We start from the raw sequence: 23,673 nt of genomic DNA on the forward strand, positions 1-23,673 counted from the left end.
AGGGATTCGGGTCGGAATCTGAGACTGGGCGTGACGTCATGCGCGTTCACGGCACGCTCATATGTCTGGCAGGTTTGTGTATGCGCCGACGCCGCCATTCTCCGTAGAAAATGGATTCTAAGAGAAGTTCATTAGAAGTTCAGAGAAGAGAAGTTTGTAGTTCATTTCAAACACCAACGCAAACTCCACGTAAGATAAAAAAAAGAGAACTTTTGTCTAGTGCAACCAAAAGGTCCAAATTGGAGTCAGACAGGCGTCGGGGTAAGACGAGAGTAAACATAGGGAAGGCTTTCAACAAATGGAGAGATCTCCGGTCTGCTCTAGGGCTCAAACGGGATCCTCAGTTGGCTTTTTTCTTGATAAAAAGGTAAGATATATCCCATTCTCTAATGTCTGATACGGCCAATAATGACAATAAATGACGATCCATAAAATGTGTAATGCTTTAGCGTAAGCTAGATAAATGTACAATCGGAATAGGTTTTACTAACTTACCATTGTCAGTGATCAGGTTCAGAATGATTGTGATATAAAATGCTGATATATAAGTTAGATACTTTTGAGCAAATTACTGCTTAATTACGATGTATTGCTATTGGAATATGCTAACTTACTTAGCTGATCAATAAAACAGGCTAAACCCCCGCAAATCTTCGGCGGATTAGCCTGTTTGGCTTTTATGGTAACGTCATAGTGCCACTTGATTGTTTATTACCTTGAGACATTTGGGTGTACTTTGTTGACCGACTGTGTATGGTATGGTATCATGATTACTATTTTGAGCTTTTACAAAGTAATAACTTATATTGTTCATGAACGTGTTTCCATAATAATAGTCATAAGTGGATACAGTAAACACATAACACAGTTCAACATGGAGATAGATGGGAATAAAAAACGAAGTTTTCTACTACCCCCATTTTTTCCCTCACACAAGTGTTATTTACTCAATTGCCTTTCCTTTCACATATTTTAAATTACTTGCAGATTTAAAACTTTATTACCTCTGAAGACATTATGATTGTAAACAAAAGATTTGTGCGGCTGATGCTCCTTGGGTTATGACCAGCTCGTGCTCGTGCAAGCGTGCGTGTGCGTGTGGTCCGTGAGCGTGCACACCTCTGGTTGCAGTTTCGCTTGCCGCCAGAGGGGGCGTAGTTCTGCAAAAACTCAGACTCTTGCGCAATGCACCTTTAAATCCTGTACAAACTAGAGCGCTGCTTTTGTACTTTTGACTGAATTATCGCATTTACCGGAGATCAGTGATTGCATTGAGCTGAGCATGTCTTAACTCAGCATTCATTAGCAGCTGCTGACTCCGAACTTCGGAATGCTGCTTCCCAGAGAATCTCAGAGTAATTCAGCCCAAACAGATGGAAAATGCAGATGCCTTATTCTGCAAATTCATTACATGCATTGATAACGCCACTCTATTGGCCGCAATTCCTTTGCAGTATATAAGTAAAATGTCAAATATTTGTATTCTACTATTCTAGAATTGCATTGCATTGAAGCATATGTACACACACACACACACACACACACACACACAAACACACCTTTCAAGCAAAACATTTCTCAAGTTCAAGAATCTGTCACTTTGCAACCCATAATGACCTCAAGGTGCTTTCATTCATTTATGGGTGTTTCTTTGAATATGCACTTCTGGCCCTGTGGGCTTTCAGAAAATAAACTCGTGAAACACACATTCACGCTCTAGTGTAGTATTTGATTCTAACAATGTAAAATGTATATCCATTCATCACATGACTTTTTTTTTTTTTTTTTTTTTTTTGAAAGTCATGAACATTAACACCAGAATGTCATCATCTCAAATTATGTTTCATTGTGTGCTTGAAATTACATTAAACATTTTTGTAGTAAATTAATTAACTCCTTTGTCTTGCACGATGGCTAGTTTCATATAGCATTTCATACATCCCAAAATGCACGCAATTTAATCATATTTTCACAATTTTTACATATAATTTGACAACCTTATAGCTTGAAAATGCAATAATAGCCATAACAGCTTTGGTTGATGTGATATTTCCCTTGTTTGTGTTTTGTTTTTGTTTTCTGTTTTTCTTCACACATCACTGATTTTTAATCTCAAACATGCTCGATAACACTGTTGCCTCCCTGATAACCACGTACACTCACTTTTAATAAAACTTTATCTGGGAAAATGGTTCAATCTGATGAAAAGGATCCCACAACTGAAGGTCGCAATTTGTGTAAGACAAAATAATGAGAAATGTCACACGTATCTCATTAAATGATCAGAGTTTATAAAAATGTGTCATTTTTGATGGATTTACATATTTTATGAATAGGTCTGAGAGAAGGGCAAAACAATATGATCCATACAAGAAACTTGAATAGCCTAGTTGCAAAGGTAAAGGATGAAAGCATATCTCTTCTCATGTTTTGAAATATTATATTTGTATTCATCAAAAGCATGTCAGAACGCTGTATTGATTTATGTCAGATACTGTGCATGTGAGGGTTGACTCTTCCTCTCACGTGGGTGTACTCACCTTACATAATGTGGATAGAGAAGGTGTGGGCTGCTCTGGGTGTTTGCACAACACCTGAAAACACAAGCATACAAGTGAAGAAAAAATCAGTGTTTAACACAGCTGTCTTCCTCTTTTCCACTCGTGTATAAGAGTGCAATACACCTAATATTAATGGTTACACACATTACAACTGATAATTAAATGTGGTTTCTGAAATGGCAGGTTTCAGTTACACATAACAGTTTCAACGAATTTACGCTTTATGACTCACAATGAGCTATACATGATCTCGTCAGTCTGGCTGATGTCATGATGAGACAGAAGAAAAAGTGTGTGTGGTTGGGTGGATCCTATAGGAAAACTGAAGAAAATATGATTTCATATGAATAGAATTATTTTCAAAAAATGCTTAAGCACTCATTTCATCTTGATATCAGTTTGCACATCTTGTTGATAAGTTCATATTAGATGAAGGTTAAAACATACTTTAAATGAGTTACTAGTATAATAGTAAATATACAGTACTATATACATATAATGCATATTAATATAATGTTTTACTTTTTTACAACATTTATAGATTTTTAAAAAATATAATTATCATACATACTGTAGCCAGTTTTAAGTATACATGTCTATATGGATTGTTGCCCACTATTACAAAGTAGGAGATTCCTTTAACATATCCATATACTGTACATATTAAATACATATTCAAAATATATAGGGATTCAAACGAGTGAAACTTCTCATATTGTGTAAAAACATGCCCTGCTGTAGGCTATTTTCCTTGGACAGATGTTTATTTTTTATTTTATTTTTATTTATTTTTATTTTTTATCGTAGTCAAAACTTTAATGTATGATTCAGAAATGAACGTTTAACAATAAACCTCACTGCAGTAAAAAAGTGCGACAACTTCCCTCAATTATTCATAAGGTAACAACATAACTAATGGCTTCTTTACACACTCCTGCAGAAGTCCTGCTCGCGCTGCGCAAGGATGCGTTCAGGTCTCTCTCTCTCTCTCTCTCTCTCTCTCTCTCTCTCTCTCTCTCTCTCTCTCTCTCTCTCTCTCTCTCTCTCTCTCTCTCTCTCTCTCTCTCTCTCTCTCTCTCTCTCTCTCTCTCTCTCTCTCTCTCTCTGTCCTCTCCATATGGAGTCACGATAGCTCCTTTGACTGTACGGAGGGAGGAGCTCTAGCGAAGTGAAGCTCCAGCACAAGCTCATTCACTGGGCAGATCGAGAGGCTAGAGAATATGTCCATCATCATACCTTCTATAAGACACCGCGGGGGTCAGGCTCTCTCCGAAGGATACTGAATTGTAATCGCGGACTTTAACTCTCAACCACTGGACTATCTGTGATCTGAACACTGAGACGTGAAGCTCCCCCAAAAAATGCGGAAAATCGTTACTGGACACATGAGTAAATAATAAAACAAATCATCATTGCGCGATGGACAGCTGAGGGCAAGTTGGACCTGGACTTGTTCCATGCGTCTTTTTGCGCGGTGGGCTCTTCCGTGCCAGGGAAGCCTTTTGAGAAGTGCTGCAAAACTGGGTGGTTTTGTTTGATCCACAAAAGCACAAATAACTTGGCCAAGTGGAGCTACAAAGACTCCTGCGCTGCGTAATTTGGGTAAGAGTGGCTTACTAATGGCACATCCGAAGTCAAAGCAAGCAAAGTGTGATTATTCCATGCACTTCTGTCTCTTTTTCTATAGGACTGAAAGTGTTCAGAATGAATGATTGGTTGTATCACGGCAGATGCGATCGTTTTTGTATCATTTAACGGTCTTAAACATTTGTTAAAGATTTAAATGTTGGCACAAAGCCTAGATTGCTAAATGCACAGCACTTGTTTGCCCTTTGGACAGTTACAGGGTATGCTAGTTTCATATGCACCTCCTCTTATAGCACAGTATATTTTCATTTGAATATGAAAGTATTTCAAAAGTATAATAGGCCGTGCTAATGTAACTCTGTCTCCTGTGATCTCAAGGACACCTTATAAGGTTTATTTTACTTATTCATTCCCTGCAAATTCAATCCCTGTAAATGAAACTCAGGTGACTTCATTGTGATGTAGCCGTCTGCAGCACAGATGCTCGCCTTCAAAGTCACATTTACACAAAGGCATGGACACACACACACACACACACACTCAGCCAGACATACCCACACACACAGACAAGTCTTAATTTAATGTCTGGAGAGGCAGTTTGCAGCACCATCTCTAGATGCTCAAGAGATATTGACATGCAGAGTCCACATTAAATCTATCTTGATGATTAGAGAGGTTTAAACTAGTCTGAATGCATTTGTTAAAGAAAAGACATTGGTTTGTGCACATCTAAATGTTTGTTGTTGTTGTTTTAGTGAATGCAACACACAGGATAAGTACAAAGCTATAGATATATGCATTAGGATTAATGTGTAGGATTAATATGTCTGGAGTCTGGTCCTTTTATTGTTAAAAACAACATACTACCATTGCTAATATGTTTAGTGGCTTAACTGGCAGAGCGACACCAGGGTTATGAGCTGATTAAACGAAAATCACTTTGCATAAAAGTATCTGATCAATGCATACATGTGGGCAGCATGCTGATATTGAATTCATTTTCCATTAACAGCACTGATTATGAACAACATTTCAACTTTTGGAGGTCTTGGAGACCCCAAGTATTTAACATGAACAGATGCAATGCATTTTCACATGCTAACGTTTTCCGACACACATGCACAGTACATGCCAATTACGGTTTGTTTTATTGCATTTGTATAACAGTATGTTTTTTGCATGCATCAACTACCTCAAACAGAATCAATACTATCCTTGCACTCTAAAAAAATTATGTTTCCAAAAAGGGGGGTTTGTAGCGATGCAATGGATCCACCATTTTTGTTTCCACAAAGAACCTTTCAGTGAACAGTTCCTAAACATATCATTTTTTTCTAAGAATATTTCAATAATCTGAAGAACATTTTTCACTTTAAAGAACCTTTTGTGCAATGTTCCATGTTAAAGGAAAACCTCTATTTTAAGAGTTTAGATAACAGTCACATACGCAACATATCAGAGGGTTAAAAGCATCAATAATATCAGTCTAACGGTCAGAAGTACATATTAAAAAAAGAATTATGAGTAAAATTAGAGATTTGACATGTTTTTAGTAAAATCAACAGAACGTGAGCGTTAAACAGTGTACTTTTACAAATAGTGAATGACACTCCATATCGAGTGGGCGAGTTTATTAGCTTCACAGGACTGTGGGCTTTTCTTTGGCCTCTGTTCTTATATGTGGGTGTTGTGGCGTCTCCCTGGGGCGAGCACATCATTTCCTCCATAGTGCCACAGACACAATGAAGGGCCATCTGCGCTAGCCCACTGATTTGCGCAGGGTAAAATGGAGCGTCACTGATTCACTCATCCCTTTGCCCCGAGCCCAGTATCCACTCTTTCTCTTCATCTCTCCATCCCTCATTCTCCTGCGCTGGATGTTAAGGTCCCCCCAGTGACATGCTGCGGATGGCAACCTGCAACAATCTGTTGTAGGTTACTTCCTTTTATGGAGAGCTATGTGATTACATGCTCGACAGCGACACAAACATCACCGGTGCGTCAAAACAAGCGCACTGGATCTCCATACCTGGCTATATCTTATTTAAATTGGCAGAATTATGTTTGCATTTTACAAAGTATCGAGGCAGCTCTTGATTAAAATTATATACTTGATTCAAATTGTACCAATTAGGATTTCATTGTGATGAGAATGGGATTTTTTTAGTGGTGCTTGTCAGTTCAAATGCTTCAAAGTGTTGAAGGTGGTTGCTAGGGCATTGCTTTTAGTTGCTAAGGAGTTCGGAGTGATTTTTAGTGCATTGCTGTATGGTTGCTTACCAGCCCAAGTTAAAAGAGTCCACCCCCAAGTCTCTAGAAATGGCCCAGGTCCTTGTCTGTGTGGGGATAAAAAAAATGTTTTTGCCTGTTTTATCGACCACCTGGTCGAATTGCTTCGAAAAGTAAGCACACAACTGGAGTCCTTCATGTCTGTAGCTCAAATGATGCTGGATGAGTTGTATCCCAGATGTTAGTACTTTAAGCAAACCCCTAATCCATGAGTGATGCTTGCCACGCTACTAACAACTATTCTCAACTTTGTTGGGAAGAAATGCACCTGCAGTATCAAAGGCTCAGTGTCTGTTGATGAAAACAACACTGAGAAAATTAAATCATCGATCTTCTTTCCCTGCATTGAGATAACGGTTGCCCTTGTAAATACATGTGATTGTCTAGAGGATTCACATTGTGGGGTTAGAGGAGTTAGATTTATTGATGCTGGGCAACATTGAAATCCTTTTTTTCCTGGCCAAATAGAGGGGAAAAAACTTGAGATGAGCGCTAACATGAACAAGCTAGAGATGCACAGATACAAAATTTCTCCGCCCGTTACCGACAGACGATTCAGAATGACATCTGCCGATGCCGAGAGTTTGATCTCTCCCAAATAATTCTGCAAACTATACAGGGAACCCTCTCATTTAGAACATTACTATAATATTAGAGGTTAAAATTAACAACACAAGTATTATATTCAACTGGTATTTATTTTCAGATATAATAGTTACACTCAAATAAAAACAGAAATTTTTAGGTAGTTTTCCTAACCACTTACAAGCATACATATATAATTAACAGGTAATAAGCTCATCTTTAGTAGTTTTTTTTAAAGCAAACTAACCAACTGTGATCTGTGGCTAAATGGCTAGTTCACCCAAAAAATGAAAATTAACCCATGATTTACTCACCCTGAAGCCATCCTATGTGTATATGACATTCTTCTTTCAGACGAATACAATCAGAGTTATATTAAAAAAAATGTCCTGGCTCTTCCAAGCTTGATAATGAGTGTGATTGGCTGTATGCCTTTGGAAGTCCATCAAAGCGCATCTATTCACTATTAAAGAGCTCCATGCGTCTTCGGCGGTTAATAAAGGCGTTTATTAGACGTTAATAAATGTTTGTGTAAGAAAAAAATATCCATATTTAATAATAAATAATAATATAATTAAATATTAAACACACAACGTAATGACGAACGCAGTTTCCCAGCCCTGTTTGTTTGAACCGCGAGAGGCGTCAATTGGCGTCATTACGCTGTGCGTCAAGTTCAAGGGTTACTCTTTACGGCCGTCTGCCGGAAGCTAGTTATTTTAGTCGATAAAGTATTTTCTTACACGAACGCATCGCTTCACTTCAGAAGACCTTTATTAACCCCCGGATACGTGTGAAGCACTTTTATGATGGATGGATGCACTTTGATGGACTTCCAAAGACAAACAGCCAATCACTCTCATTATCAAGCTTGGAAGAGCCAGGACATTTTTTAATATAACTCCGATTGTATTCGTCTGAAAGAAGAATGTCATATACACATAGGATGGCTTCAGGGTGAGTAAATCATGGGCTAATTTTCATTTTTGGGTGAACTATTTTGGAAGTGACACATCGTTCACGAGATCTTTTATTGATGCCTATCTGCGGTTGAAACACTGATTGAGCGATTACATGACACATGATTCATTTCGGTAAGTTGTACTGTATCTTTCAACATACCTTCTGATATCCATTCATGTTTTCTCATGCTGTAACTTTTATTAAAGAGGAAGAAAAGACCTGAGGTGCTACAGCGATCTGTCACGTCCCATTTAAGAACATCAAATGCCATTTATTGTTTGAATTTTGTGATCAAAATGGACTGAATTTGAAATCTTATGTTATCTTATGTTTTATGTAACAAAGCACAAAGCTCTTTGCAATTATTGGATGGGGGCGCACTACAAATAATGTTTAGTGTAGGGAAAAACTACGGGTAATTCATAATCAAACAGAGCCTGCTTTAACAATTTTTTAACTGTTAATGCGTTATTGTTGCATTAACTTGCCCTGAATTCAACACAAGAGTGATTTTCTTCACACACAGTATTCGGTCATGATCACCGGCTGTTTCTAAACAATCGACCAATGGCCTATACATCTGTGCATCTCTAGAACAAACAATGAACCATTGTATTTTTATCAACTAACGTAACAAAGATTATTAAAAAACGGTAACAAATGGATTGCTCATTGTTAGTTAATGCATTCACTAATGTTAACTAATGGCAACTTATTGTAAAGTGTTAACGAATATATCTAGTTTAAAGTGCTATAAAAGGAAAACAGTTGGAAAGCTGTTAAAAGTGATGGCTATTTTATTAAATGATTACATCTCTGTAATATCTTCTGCGTTTGTCTCATTAGCTACAGTCTTTTTCATAAGCTTCAGGCAAAAACGTAATTCACAGAGCTGAACGACGTGGACACTCATATGATTAATCTAGAAATGCAGCACTATATAATTTTAAGATGTCAGCTCTGTGTCAGACTCACTGCTGTCATTCTTCCACTTCATTTGCTTCAGTGACTGAGAAAATTATATAAAGTTCTGAACATTATTTATATATTTTTCTTGTACACATGTAAGCTAACACCATATTAGACAGACTGATATTATTATTATTTTTTTTTTCTTAAGAACATATGAATATTTAGGTATTTTACAACCATTGCACAACTGGCATGGGTTTTGCACCAAAGTTTAATACTTTGGGTTAGGGGTTTGTTCAAATCACTAACCCTGAATATGTGCAACAGTGATGCTTGCTTTACTTTAGCATGTACCAATAAAATGGGATCACGGAAGCGTGGTCTATTAGAATAAACTGCAGTGAAGGGGAAAATCAAATGGAGAGCAGAAAAAGTGAGAACAACTTCCTGTTGTGATGTTGATTTGCAGGGAGAGGTACATCTGTTACATCCAGATGTTTGATTTTGTGAACGTATTTGGTTTCATCTGGTAGATCTAACGGCTAATTCCAGCAAAATAATTACGGCATTTGTACATTTGTTGTACAACACATTTGGAAGAAAGCACACAGCACTTCTTCCCCTCCTATAGCTGTGATAAATACATGCATATCATAATATGAGAAATTACAAATTTGGTGCACAGGGACGATGTATAGGCTCCAAAACTTACATGGGCATCATAGGCATCACAACACTAATGCGGTTCCAAAATGTAGGCAACAACATGATGTTGTTTTCTTCACTCTTAATAATAAATGGTTCCATGACGAACCTTTAACATCAAGTCAAGTCATCTTCATTTATATAGTGCTTTTAACAATGTAGATTGTTCGATAGCAGCTTTACAATGAGCTTTATAGCAGCTCTAGAATAAAGTTATTGTCCAGCTAAAGTTAGTTTGATTGATTCACTTTCCATCACAACGATCATTATTAACTTAGGGGCCGCTAACACGAGACCGTTTTAACAGAAAACTCTTAAGTTCTTTCTGCGCAAACTTCAAAAACGCGAACCAGTGAGAACGCCGATGGCGTGCACATGCGTATTACGAGTTCAGTCTATAGGTATGTGCGTTTGAATATATGTGCGCAGGCGTGTAGTCCTTCCCTACAAACCAACCCTTAACATACTACTTGTCTGGCCTTAAAATTAATAATACAGAATTTGTATCGCTTCCACGTAGCCACGCGAACCAGAATTATCCCGACAACGCTTTATCTGAAGAGAGGTAAAGAGAGGGGCGATCCATATAACTTTTCCATCGCACAAAGTTCTTTATAGTGGAAGTTTCTTTAGACTTCTTTAGGACACAGTGACTGTAGCTGTTTCTTTGTTGTGTATCATGGGTTTTGTGATAACAGAGATGGAATGTAGATGTATATTGTAAGTTATTCGATTGAAAGACCAAAAAGGAGGGCTAAGAGACAATCTCCTATGAGAACTTGCAGTATACATATCACTGAGTCTGAGAAAGAACACAACGCCGCAGACAAAGGCGACAGGTAAATGCCGTTAACTTTAGCTTTATGCATGTTTATATCTCTTTGCTGCTTTCTGTGTAAACTGTGTGTTTACACTGATTTAAAAAATGGTGGGTGTTGGTGTTTTACATGTGTTCGGCCAATCAGCGTACACTTACGTCACTGGTAATTCCTTTTGTGCTGGTTGAGACCCTACTCTGAAGTAGGAGCTAATTTAGTCTTCCCAAAAGGAGTTCCTATAACAAACATAATTCCCAGTTCCTGCGGTGCGAACACGGCAAAAAATGGGTATTTCCGCCATTAGTTCTATGGAACTATGAAAATGTGAAAACCCCCTTATGGAACGTTTATTTTTAAAGGGTCATGAAACCCTAAACCAAATTTTCTGAGATTTTAAAAGAGGTATGTGTGTTGAACACCATTGAAGACAATGTTAGCATCTGTTAGATTTAATAGTAGGGGGAAAATGGTTAAATTTGAGTTTTTTTCCGCTATTTTCGTCTTCCGGGTTTAAAATCTTCATCATGTCCACGTCACAGGCTGTGACGTGGCAGAGCACTATAGTCATAGATATCATATATAAACGCTAGATGTCTTATGGCGCAGTCACTTCCGGCATCATCGTTCGGCCATCTTGTGACAGTGCTCTGTGCATTAAGGTGAATGATCAGCACGCACACAAATCCTCTTATCTCGCTGAAATCTTGACGGATTTACAAACGGTTTGGTTTCTTACAAACGTTATTAACGTGGCTATAATTCCGAATGCTTGAAAATGTATGTTATAATTTTTCATATGTATGCAGTGTATGTATGCAGTGTCATAACTACATCTCTGACGTTTATAACAAACCAAACCGTTTGAAAATCGGTAGAAAAATGAGCAAGTTATGGTTATTTAAAAGTACATGCACCATTGAAGTAGTGAGCGAGTACACTGTAGCAAGATGGCCGCCACGTGCGGACGTCGACCTCCATTGGCCAGCAGTGCGCACGAGACATCTAGCCTTTATATATGATATCTATGACTATAGTACTCTGCTGACTCATCAGTGTCTCATAATTATTCATGACTGAGTTTTCTTATCCAGTGAGAAGACACTGTCTCTTAATTATTCATGACACCACGTGGAACTTCCCACAGACATGTCAAACTGTGATTTCGCGTAGAAGATGAGAGAGGCAATGATGGGACGCGCGTTTGTTTTCGTGGTGCAAAAGTTCCAGACAGTGTCCGCGATGCTGCCAGGGCTGGACTCTGACTGCAGGCGGTTGGTTGGCCATCAACCACGGACACATCTAAACTATGCGTGTGTAGCGACCATTCAACGGGAGAATGGTGGACTTCGACCTTGTACAACAATGCAGGTTTCTTGCGAGTGATGCGGTCCTAGGACTTTTCTATCGCTTCAGAGGTGTGTGTGTGTGTGTGTGTGTGTGTGTGTCTAAAATGTAACTCTGACCGTTTTACTTGCCTTTTGTTAAATAGTCACTCATTATTATAATTTAGATATTTCGATAATACCTCAAGTGTTTGGAACGTATGCTTAGTTTGTGCAAATTTCTATGTCACTGTCCATCTTTATTATGTGGGTTTAGGGGGCACGTAGATCTCTAGGCTATGTACGGAATTTTTTTTTTTTTAAGCAGAAAATTTATTATTTTCAAATATATGCATTTATAGTGTGTATATAAACAAATATATATTTTATAATGGCATAATTATACATATGCATGTACATTTATATGTTTTAAATAGAATTATGATTACTGTAGTAGGCTAATATGTGTAGCAGGGCATTCAGTTACTTTTGAAAGGACAAAAATAAGGTGTCAGTGTATTTCATGATACTTTAACTTTGCCAGCTATAAAAAAAATCTAGCATTTCCTCACGTTTTACCACTTATTTTTAGTGACAGTCGATATGCATGGGCCACTGGCTTTGACCACACCCACTCCCCTCCCTTCTTATCACAGCCATCCACGCCCATTTAAGTTGCATTTTTCAAAAAGATTGTGAGCTAGACTTGAGCTGAAAGAGGGGGGTTTCATGAACCTTTAAGAATGTAAGATTACTTGTTTTGCCATAACTCTACAGTAACATTGCATGCAAGCGATCAAATAGTGCACTGCGACCGACTTTGCAAAAAAAATCTAAAGGCAAATGAAGCAAGATAAATTATGTTAAGAAATTAATTAAGCACCAAAAAAAAAGAAATGGGAAAAAAAAATGTTTAGTCTAAATAAACATTGAATAATTACCTCAATATGTTTGTGTACTATGCATTTTTATGCTTATAAGAATGTTTTTTTTTTTGTTAATGTATTGGTCAAGGTCCATTTCAGGTTGTAGTAAGACAGGATTTGAAACAGAGCCACTTTCAATTTATGCATATAAACTTTGACCCCAGGATCAAATGTTTTGTTTGTTTGGATTAAAATGATGCAGTCACCTTTAAAAAATAATTAAAACCCCAAATTAAAGTCCTTATGTTGTACCTTGTGTGTGGATATTAAATGAGTGTCCTGATTTTTTAACACACTTCTATAATGGAAGCTTACTAGACCTAAATTATTCTACCTGGAATGAGGTTGTAACCCTAACCGTATTGTCTCGTAAAAATGTCACGTTTGTCATGTTAAAAGACGGAGGACTGAATTGGTTTGACACCAGTTCCACAGGAGACATGAAAGATAAGACAATACTTGCAAAAGACTAGGGAAATTAAAGTTGTACCTGTCCTTTAAATAGCATATGGTAAGCAGATTATGCAAATGATGGGATGGCTTTGTGGTTTGGTTTAAGCAGTTGATTTGCTCCTCTTTGACAGGACCACCGCCATTGATTGTCATGCTTCATTGGCCAACCTTGTTCTGGTGGTGTTTCATTACTGATCAGATAAATAATGAATGACCAACCCTTAGAATTGTGTCCGAGACAGCAGCTATTCTCTCAAACTGCTCAAGCAAGACAATGCCTGCTGTCTACAAACAATACTTCTCCTGGGCCTGGATCAAATATAATTTCCCTTGCAAAAAGGTTAGCGTCATGAGTTTCTATAAAGATTCAAATGAGCTCCAAATATAATAAATATATAAATAAATACAATGACCCAAACACTTTTATTTTGCTATTTGCAGTTAGTTGCAAACTAGCTCGGTCTAGATTTGCTCCACTGGGCAGCTGGTAAAAAAAAATCTGCTTGTGTTGCTGTAGGGTTGCAAGCGATTGGAATGCAGCATCGCAGGTAAACAGCACATGGGGCCATACAATTATTTATTTTTCCTTGCCTCAAAACAAAAGACACTGAATTGTGATGTCAAGATAAGATAGTGGAAGCGAGAAGCACGCAATATATTTCCTCTGTTATGGATATATGAAGTGCTCAGCTACAAACAAGTTCACTAGAGTCCTACAAAATAGCCTTGAGGGTTATTTTTATTTGCTTTCATTTATTTGAACATTTCACGGTACATACACCTCATATGTCATCAAACATTCACCGATGCACTGCTGTGATGGATTCTTCAATTGCGAGTCTTTTTATTCTGGTCTAATGTTCAGAGGAACTGGCAAATTTGCATATCTATACATGCATATGTGTACAATTCAGTGGGGTAGAAACAGCAAATATGGATCTCTTCCTTTCTCACTGGTTACCGAATTTAAAAAATCACAAATAAAATATCTTTAACATCTCAATTGTCTCTCTTAGTCTTAGACATCCTGGATAAGTATACATCAAGATCTGTCCTATTGATTATTCCAAGTCATCAGTAACCTCAGAATTCATTTGAACAAAAGTGCATCGTCAATAATAAAGAATTAAGGTGGACGTATGAGAGTACAACCCAAAGGAGATCTTTGTAATATCTTAATTGTTTCTCTGAGACAGCAAAGAGATTAAATAGAAAGCAAATGGAGACATTTGCTAAGGTGTTCTGCTATTTTAGATTTGTATTTTCTACTGGTAAAAAGAACCAAAGTAATCTAATGTGTATCTATTCTACATTTTCAAAAGAGATCTCAACAGCGTCTCAAAATGTGCTCAGGTTTCTACAATTAAAATTTAGAGATTTCAATATAAAATCAAATATTACATTACAATACTATCCACACTCATTTTACGACCCTATAATCCTTATGTACACTGTTAAAAATAAAGGTTCTTCATTTTCTGTTAAAGAAACATGGAACCTTTTCATTGCACAAAAAGTTCTTTATAGTGGGAAAACGGTTCTTGGATTATGAAAATATCCTTCACATTACGGAAAAAGGTTCTTGTGAGAACTGTTTAATGAAACCCAAAATGGTTATTCTATGGCATCACTGTGAAAACCCCTTTTAATTTTTTTTTTATATATATTTAGAGTGTAGTTTGGTCGCTGGCTGTATCCGAAATCACACAATACATACTAGGCGAAAAACAGAATGTGACAACAGAAGTATTTCCGAATTCACAGTACTCTTAAAAGAGTACTCGGATGAAGAAAATAAAAAGTACCCGGATGACTTCCGGTGAGATTCTGAAGTGTGCATACGGTGGACACTTTCCTATCCCATGAGGCCACGGGAGAGGATTTGTGGATGGCAGTGAATCGACGCAACTGACGCTGGAAGGTCACATGATAATGACGAACGAATGGCGAACAAAGTATGTCCAGATTACATTCATATTACACACATTCATACTATATAGAACATACTGTTTTAGCGGTCGTGAAGCAATTACTTGTCCAAAATAAATACCTACTCAAGAGAGTATGCGACTTTGCACGCAGTCAATCAGAGCATGACATTGTTGAGATTTCTTCTAAAACTAGTGGATGTGAGATGATAGGGTCTATTTCTCAGTTTTTAAAAAAAGTCTAAAGCAAAGATCTCCAATTGTACATTTAATCCCTTCACTATTTATGAGGAGTAACAATTGAGAGATCAAAAATATCTCATTCGTCACTTCTCTTTCTTATGGGATGGCCTATGCTTTGGGTATGTGAGAGAAAGACAGGGAAATTTGCTGTATCAGGACAGATGTTCCCATGTGGAGCAGGTTAGACAGGCAGGGTGGGTGGAGACCTGAGGGATGAGGACTCACGGGTCGAGCTATATGTGCGCACTGCCTATGTGTGTATATAGATAGATAGTTAAGTAGATGTATATTAGGCTCTGCTTAAATGCATGAGAGCACAATATGTAGGCTTCACTGGCTCTTAATGGACCACAAATTCTCTCCTTACTGTCAACCACACACTGCTTGCTAAAAATAGGAATGGGACAGTTTTTTCCCCCCCTTCTTTGTCCTGTCATCTAGCATGACATGCAAGCATTAATTTTCTCCGCAGTTTTTGTAATCTTTTAATCTAATTTTATTTATGCCCCCGCCCCTTCCACTGCCTGTCTACCTGCGTCCTCAAGAGAGACGACGAAAACCACCTTTGTTGTCTTCACACGCTGTGTTTGCTCAGAGCTGTCAGCGCACGCAGCCTGTCGGTGTCATGTGGCATGCCGGACCATTCAATGTTTGATTTCATGTCAATACAATTGGGAAGTCTTTCATTCCTCTAAGATTCAGTGGGACTCTGGGGTGTTTTATGTTTCAGTTAATTTACATAGACCTGTGTTATGTTGCTTTAAATGACATAATAACAAATGATAGCGTGTGGTTATTTTCCTTCAGTGGAAATGTATGAGGAAGAGGTTGCTATTTCATAACTTTGTCCTAGATGTCTCTCATAAAGTTATATAAATTATAAAAGATAAAAATAAGCAAATTAAACAACTGTTGACATTTACTATATATATAATTTACTCTGTAAAAAAATTATATGATCAATAATTTATGACAACATATGTTTTTTACATTGCTTTAGCTAATCAAAATATGTTAAGCAATTTTCAACTTTTTTATAAGATTCAACTTTATTTTGTTGAATTTATGTTGTCAATGTCAAATTTTAAGTTGAAATGACCTTAAACATACAAGTTGATTGTACTTAAATTTAAGGCAGCAACTTTTCTTTTTTTATTTATTTTTTTTTACAGTGAAGAGCTATAAAATGAATTTGGATAGCAGATCAGATCAATTGGTCTGGGAAAAATTGTATGAGAAATGTTTGAGTTCATATAGGGATCTCTTACTTTTGAATATATCGTTGAAACATTGGAGATGATCTTCATCAGTCCTGAAAACCCTTAAAAATAGAAATAGACACAAATTAGTCATAGGAATCATTTGTATTTAATGATTCTTGTACTGATTTCTCTTGACAAGTCTGATTTCTTAGCAGTTTCATGAAAAGAAGTGTTTTGGTAATTTTGTGGAATGAATTTAGAAAAATATATATATTTTTTTTTTCAAATCATTAGGTAAGAACTCATTAAAAGAGTAATTCGCTGAGGAGTCCAGTTCTTGGCTCCTAACCAATACAAATAAGACACACAATATAGATCTACAAGATTAATGTGGAAGCACCTGTTGTTGTGAGAATGTTCATAATGAGGTCCCTGAATTGTGCAATGTGTATGGACAACGTTCTTCTGTTTCATTCAAATGAATTCTGAGGTATAAGTGTTGGCAGTATAGGACACATCTTAAAGCACACTCATCCAGATGTTAGAGGTAACAGGGTCAGGAAAACCAGTCTAATTATGCAAAGACAAGTCTCACAGGGTGCCTGCTGCTGAGGATTGATGCAAATTAAAAATCAGGCTAGATATAAAATATAGGCTATGCATGCATACAAATTATTTGCCTTTGTTGTGAAAAAAAAAAGGTGAAATCATTTGTTCAGTTTTTTAATTTACAAATCACGTGGCATATAAGCATAAGTCGGTTTCTTGATTAGAATTTAATTATAAATACTTAAGTATTTCCCTCATGTGATGTAATCACCACTATTGTCATCATCATCATCATCATCAATGACGCAACCAAATTATTCATTTAGGACTATTACAGTGTTAGTTATAAAGAGTTCTGGAGCTCCACTCTTGTATGCTATAATAAAATGCAATACGTTAGCAACACTTTTAATAGCTTTAATAATTTAGCAGCTTGTGAATATCTGTTTATATGCACAGATTAGATTCCCCGAATCATATCCTGATTAGTTTATTAGATTCCAACTGTGAACTCCTTGCAATAATTCCTATAATTCAGTGTTCTGCACATAGCTATTTTATGAGTTTGTTAACTGCACTCAGTAATTACCTTTCCTTTTCTCTCCTGTGTTGTCTTTTTAGATATACTGAAGAAGGACAAAATGCTGGCCAGGATTGTTTTCGTTTGCTCCTTCTTTGCTGGTGCTAGTTTTGGAGATACTGAGTCTAAGGTGTTGTACGATGGAGCTTGCAAATCTCTGTGCACCTGTGAAGAGACAGATGGACAGTTGTACATAAACTGTGAGGAGAGCAACATAAGCAAAATGTCAGATGTCGAAGTACCGTCAGATAAACCTTTTCATCTAAATCTATACAAAAATGACTTAGTGGAGTTACTTGCAACGGATATGGATGCTTTCAAGAACGTTGTCACCTTACATCTCGGTGAAAACAGCATACAGGAGCTTGAACCTGGTGTGTTCAGTGCGCTGGGATCCCTGAGAAAGTTGCACATAAACAGAAATTACCTGGTCATGCTGAAGGAGGACACATTTCACGGCTTAGTAAATTTGGAATACCTTCAGGCTGACACCAACTTTATCCGGGTCGTGGAGCCTGGGGCCTTCAGCAAGCTTGTCCGTCTTAAAGTTCTGATCCTCAATGACAATGAGATTGAGTTCCTTCCGAGCAACATTTTCCGCTTTGTGCCTCTGACACATTTGGATCTGCGTGGGAACAAGCTGCAGACACTGCCGTACGTGGGTTTCCTGGAGCATATTGGTCGTATCATTGAGCTCCAGTTGGAGGAGAATGACTGGGTGTGTAACTGCGAAATCTTACATTTAAAGGTCTGGATTGAGAACATGCGAGCGCAGTCATCCATTGGCGAGGTGGTTTGCAACAGGCCTGAAGATCTTAGGGGCGCCTCTTTGGCTAGGGTCAAAAGGGATTTACTTTGCCCCTCTCATGCTGACATCAACCTCGAAGAGCCATCGAAGTCTCTAGACATGGTTGTCACCCCATCCACTAAGGTTGTTCAGATACCGAATGCCAAAGATGATGCAAAGATACCTACACCTGCAAACGGCCTAGGGCCTTGTGTCACAGTGGGTTTTTTAATGCACTGTGAGGACCGAGGCGTTCAAAGGATATCTGATCTAGGCATTCTTCAACAAAGCCCTACCATGCTGGTTTTGACAGGAAATATGATACAAAGACTTTTCAAATATGATTTTGTGACATACGACAGTTTGGAATTGCTCAATTTGGCAAACAACCAAATAGACTACATTGACAATGAAACCTTTCTGAGTTTGAGCAACCTGAAAAAGCTGCACCTGAATGGAAACAGGATAGAGAAAATATCTGCAACAATGTTTCTTGGCCTTCACAACCTGGAAAATTTGTACTTAGAGTATAATGTGATCAAAGAGATTGAGGCTGGATCGTTCAACCCTTTGACAAATCTAAAGCTCCTGTACCTAAACAACAACCGACTCAACACTCTCCCTGCACAAATATTTCGTAATGTGCCCTTGGTGAAATTAAACCTAAGGAAAAATGTCTTTATGCACTTACCGGTGAGTAATGCGTTGGACCAGCTTAAATATTTGGAGCAGATTTATCTTGAGGACAATCCTTGGGACTGCACTTGTGATTTGGTCAGCCTCAAGCAGTGGGTGGAAAAGCTTAGTAAGGAAACAGTGGTGGGTGCCATCTTATGCCACACTCCTAAAAAACTGTCTACTGCTGAGGTCAGAAACCTGAAGCATGATGTTCTCTGCCCCGGCTTGGTAACCTATAAGTCCTTACCTGGAGGCATCGAGGACAGTATCCCAGTCACGACTGCACCGGAGGGCGGCACCAGCGGCTTCTTCCGGTCAATTACAGATGCAGTGCCACTATCGGTGCTCATCCTCTGCCTTCTCATCCTCTTCCTGACCGTCATTTTCTGCGCTGCCGGGATTGTCGTGTTTGTGCTACACCGTCAGCGGAGACATGCCAAAAAGAAACAGGCCGAGGAGCAACCTCGCGAGAGCAGTCCCATCCACCTGCACTACAGCATGTATGGCCAGAAAACCACCCACCACGTAACTGAAAGGCAAGGACCCAGCATGTACGACGAACCTTCCCATAGCCCCATCATTCAGGTCTGCAGGAACCCCAGTTACTGCTCTCAGCACAAAGACTACGAGTTAGATGACTACGATAGCGATAAACCTAAGCATATCTGCCATAGCATCCTTGACAAGGACAACGAATCCCTCCCTAACGTGAAGTTCAGGGCCGTCACCGACTACCCCGCTGAGTTTGTAAGTTTGGGAGACGCGAGCTCCTTGTACAAGAACATCTTAGAAAGAGAACGGGAGCTCCAACAGCTCAGCCTCACCGAATACCTCAGGAAAAACATATCACAGCTACAACCAGCTGTGGACATGCAAGTCCCCAACCACCACAAAGAGCTGAAACTAATGGAAACTCTCGTTTATACGAGGCCGAGGAAGGTCATGGTGGAACAGACTAAAAATGAGTACTTTGAGCTCAAAGCCAATTTACATGCCGAACCAGACTATTTAGAAGTCTTAGAGCATCAAACAACTTTCAACTGAGATAAGTACACTGTATATTTTGATTTGACAAATGATACTCCAAGTGCCTTGACAGTCTGATTTAGCCCGAGAGATATAATACAACAACGTCGGAGTAGAGGCAATTCTCATGATACAATCATTTGACGCTGACACAATGTCTAATTTCAGGTGGACCTTTAGCTCTAGCATGCTATTGGACATTGCAGATGATGGATTATACATTCTAACAAATTTCCAATCACACAGAAAGGAGTCACAGAGTTGGACAAGATTGGCTTTGATACCAGAACTTTTCTTTTGCATTGTGGTTAATGCATTCTCTTTATGTTTGCTACATGGTAGGGGAGACTAGCATAGTCACTTTACATTTCTATCTGTGTATCTCTTATTATGTACGTGGCAAATCTTTAAGCTCTGTTTATCTGTAGCAATGGAAGAAAACATGTTTTCTTAATTTTTTCCTGTCAGACAGAACATTTATGGTTAGTTAAAACATTCCCTGATTTGCTAAGCTTTGAATTAAACATGCCCAACACAGTTGTTGTTCATTAAATATTAAATAATGGCGGTACTTAGATCTCAAGATGTCTGAAAATTGTATTTATTAATAAATAAGGCGTCATCAACAGCAAGTAGCTTGCCAAGTGGCTATTGTTTTGACCCTGAGGTCAGACTTTATGACTGGGCTCATTTATCATGCCTGAAATTGGCGTCTCACCTGAAATTATCAACACGCCTGGAGAGTTTGTTCAAAAATGATGTCATACCGACCCACTTGCTCAGACCTCCACTGCTTCTGATATGGACAAAAACTCTGCTGGGCATCCATGGAGAAAATGAAAAGAGAATAATTGCACTACTCAAAATGCTATTTAAAGGTGGTTGATGACAATCACGTTGTGGGGCCGCACAGTCTATGCCATTTTTTTCCCATAGGAAAACTGAGTAGTGTAGCTTCTGGTTTGTAAAATAATGTTGTTTAAAGTTCCTTTCGACACGAATCATATTTGACTATTTTCTTTCAGCATGACAATTATGCAGGGTGTTTTATCTTCATTATGTGGCTGGAGAAGAAAAGAAAAAAATATATATATACATCTATATATGTATAGAGAAAATATGCACACAAGTTATTGTGTTGAGCCTTGAAATGTTTTACTGTATAGAAGAGCACCATAGCTTTATTTTGTACAAGTGTGGATGAGAGTTATTTATTCTGTATATTTGTACATAATTTAACATTTATATGTTTGTGTGCCTTTAATGTGGTACCAATTAAGCTGTAAATAAAAATAAATAAATAAATTGAGAACATTGCAATATGTATGGTCAATAACACAATTGCAAAAATAATAATACAATTAATTAAGCACTTAGTTGTGCAAAGTTAGGAGAAAAACATATATATATTTCCGCTTTTAAAAGAGATTTCCAAATAAAATCTACAGTATTTTGGTGCAATGCATGTGTCACTTGGTAGAAGCTAGAAGAAATTGACAAATCACTACATGGAGAGATTGCTTGACATGTCCTCACACTTAAACCAAGAGCAAACTTATTACTTATAAGTAAAATCAAATATGATCAAGACCACATAAAATATGGGTTACACTGAAGCAAATCAAGTTGTGAACCACTGATCAATGATTTATACTTTTTTTTGGTTTGTGAACTAACAGTAATAAAGTTAGATTTATATGAGAATAAACATGTTTTGAAGTTGTGAAAATATGACATTTCAGAACTAGCATCAAGATTATGTCATACCTAATAACAGTGAAGTAATTAATCACATCCAAACATCCTACAAAAGTCGCCGATGTCAACACAGAGTTGGTGAACTTGACAGTTTGCCATTATGAAACATGATTCTGTCAGACCCTCGTTTCTCAAAAGAGCCTTTCATGAGTGTGCAAGCAGCGTGCAACATTCAGTTGCTCCTCAGAACACTGAAGGCTTCTTTTCATCCTCTCCACACTTTCATCTTCCTCTTCTCCCCGCTTAAGTGGCTTTCCAATATTTTCCATTAACCATCAAATAGAATCATTCACGCCAACCTGAGTAATTTCCGTACTCACTTGAGTAAAGGAAGTCACCTGGGCAGGAAAGACTAAGAGCATTACAAAATGGATGGTTGAAGAAGGGCGGCCAATGATTTTTGACAAGTCGGTTGTTGAAACTTCCAGTAAAGTGCAAAACAGTGTTCACTTTCAGGACTGGTTTTCTTTTGTTTGCAGGCATGTCAATTATTGTGGAGTGAATATTTTAGCAAGAAAACAAAGCCAGCGGCTCCTTCACATTGCTGGAAATGAGCATTGCATACTACCACTTACACTTGAAAGATTTCACTGCAAGGGTGCACCAGACTCGGCACTGAGAGCTTGGTATCTACCATATATTCGTTGTTATGCCCTCTAAATACCAGTTTTAGGCCGAGTCCGCTGCGCTTGAGTGCACATACCTGATTTTTTTATCCTGAACTCGCCTCATAAGAGCGAATCCTCTACAGATGATGTGCAGAACTGACAAAGGACATTTATGTAGGTGATATTCTAAGGAATAATATTGCTCTACTGAAGACAGTGAGGTTTTTCACTACCTTTTCACAATTTTGCAGGCGTTTCACGTCCTGATTTTAACTCTCAAGGGCTTTAAAACATCTTCTCTTGCCTATAAGTTATATTATATTTCACAGCAGTGCCATTCGAAAATGGTATATGTAGACCTTTATAGCATGTCAAATCTTCGGAGGCTCCGTGACTTAACGGTTCTCTATATAAGCACAGGAGTATGTGTAAATGTCTGGGAGAAGTAAATGGCCTCCATTAGAGTCATATGCAACTAGTGGGCTCTGTATGTAATTCAGCAAATGGGCATAGCAATATCTCCTTCTCTGGGGATATCTTGAGTAATAATAAACTTGCCACGTCTGCCCTCATAATCTGTACATGAATTGTTCCTGTTGTATGTTGCCAACAAATCCATGTAACCTCTAATGCACATCAATGCATCTTTGATATCATATATCTAAACTGAAACATGCTTGAAATTATTGGTAGTGGCAGGTCTGTTTAAGCACAGAATAATGTACTTTCAGGCCTGCTGTTTAAACATACCAATGTCTGGACCATCCAGTGCTGCAATAAACACATTCAAACACATATTCCTTAACAGCATATTTCAGTCCAAAAAAAAAAAAAAAAAAAGTTCAATAATGATTTTCACAATTTTTATATTATACATATTAGATGCAGATTATATAACATGCATTTATAAATAACTAAAGCAAAATAAGACAAACATGAATTTACATGTTTGTTGTGTGCATCTTCAAAATAAATAGAAAATAACTTGATTTTTTTTATGTAATTTTATTATTGATATAAAAATTATTATAGAAATATATAATACTTTTTAAAAATGGCAAAAAAAATAAAAATTAAGTACCAAAGGAACATGCAGTCAAATAAATGAAAATAATCTTAAAATTCAATAATTGTCAATAAGATTCAATAACACTTAAGTTTGGTGCATTTTCAAATTAATAAAAAAAAAAAAA

At 37.6% G+C, this 23,673-nt stretch overlaps 1 protein-coding gene across 2 annotated transcripts; it reads left to right on the forward strand.

Moving 5' to 3' along the window:
* Positions 1-3,758: 3,758 nt before the first annotated feature.
* On the forward strand, positions 3,759-23,295 carry slitrk6 (SLIT and NTRK-like family, member 6). 2 transcript variants are annotated; one of them, XM_084397598.1, is made up of 2 exons: positions 3,759-4,163; positions 17,665-23,295. In XM_084397598.1, exon 2 carries the CDS (start codon positions 17,685-17,687, stop codon positions 20,130-20,132), a length of 2,448 nt encoding a protein of 815 aa, XP_084253724.1. In that variant the 5' UTR covers positions 3,759-4,163; positions 17,665-17,684; the 3' UTR covers positions 20,133-23,295. The 2 variants fall into 2 exon arrangements, with proteins under 2 accessions (XP_084253724.1, XP_084253725.1); XM_084397599.1 differs by lacking the exon at positions 3,759-4,163 and adding an exon at positions 10,991-15,076.
* Positions 23,296-23,673: the final 378 nt, after the last annotated feature.

This window comes from Rutilus rutilus, assembly GCF_951802725.1.
Source record: "Rutilus rutilus genome assembly, chromosome: 2".
In the NCBI taxonomy this organism is placed as follows: domain Eukaryota; kingdom Metazoa; phylum Chordata; class Actinopteri; order Cypriniformes; family Leuciscidae; genus Rutilus; species Rutilus rutilus.

Excerpts from the sequence above, each read along its gene's own strand:
- slitrk6 (XM_084397598.1), top strand. The coding sequence starts at position 17,685 with ATGCTGGCCAGGATTGTTTTCGTTTGCTCCTTCTTTGCTGGTGCTAGT.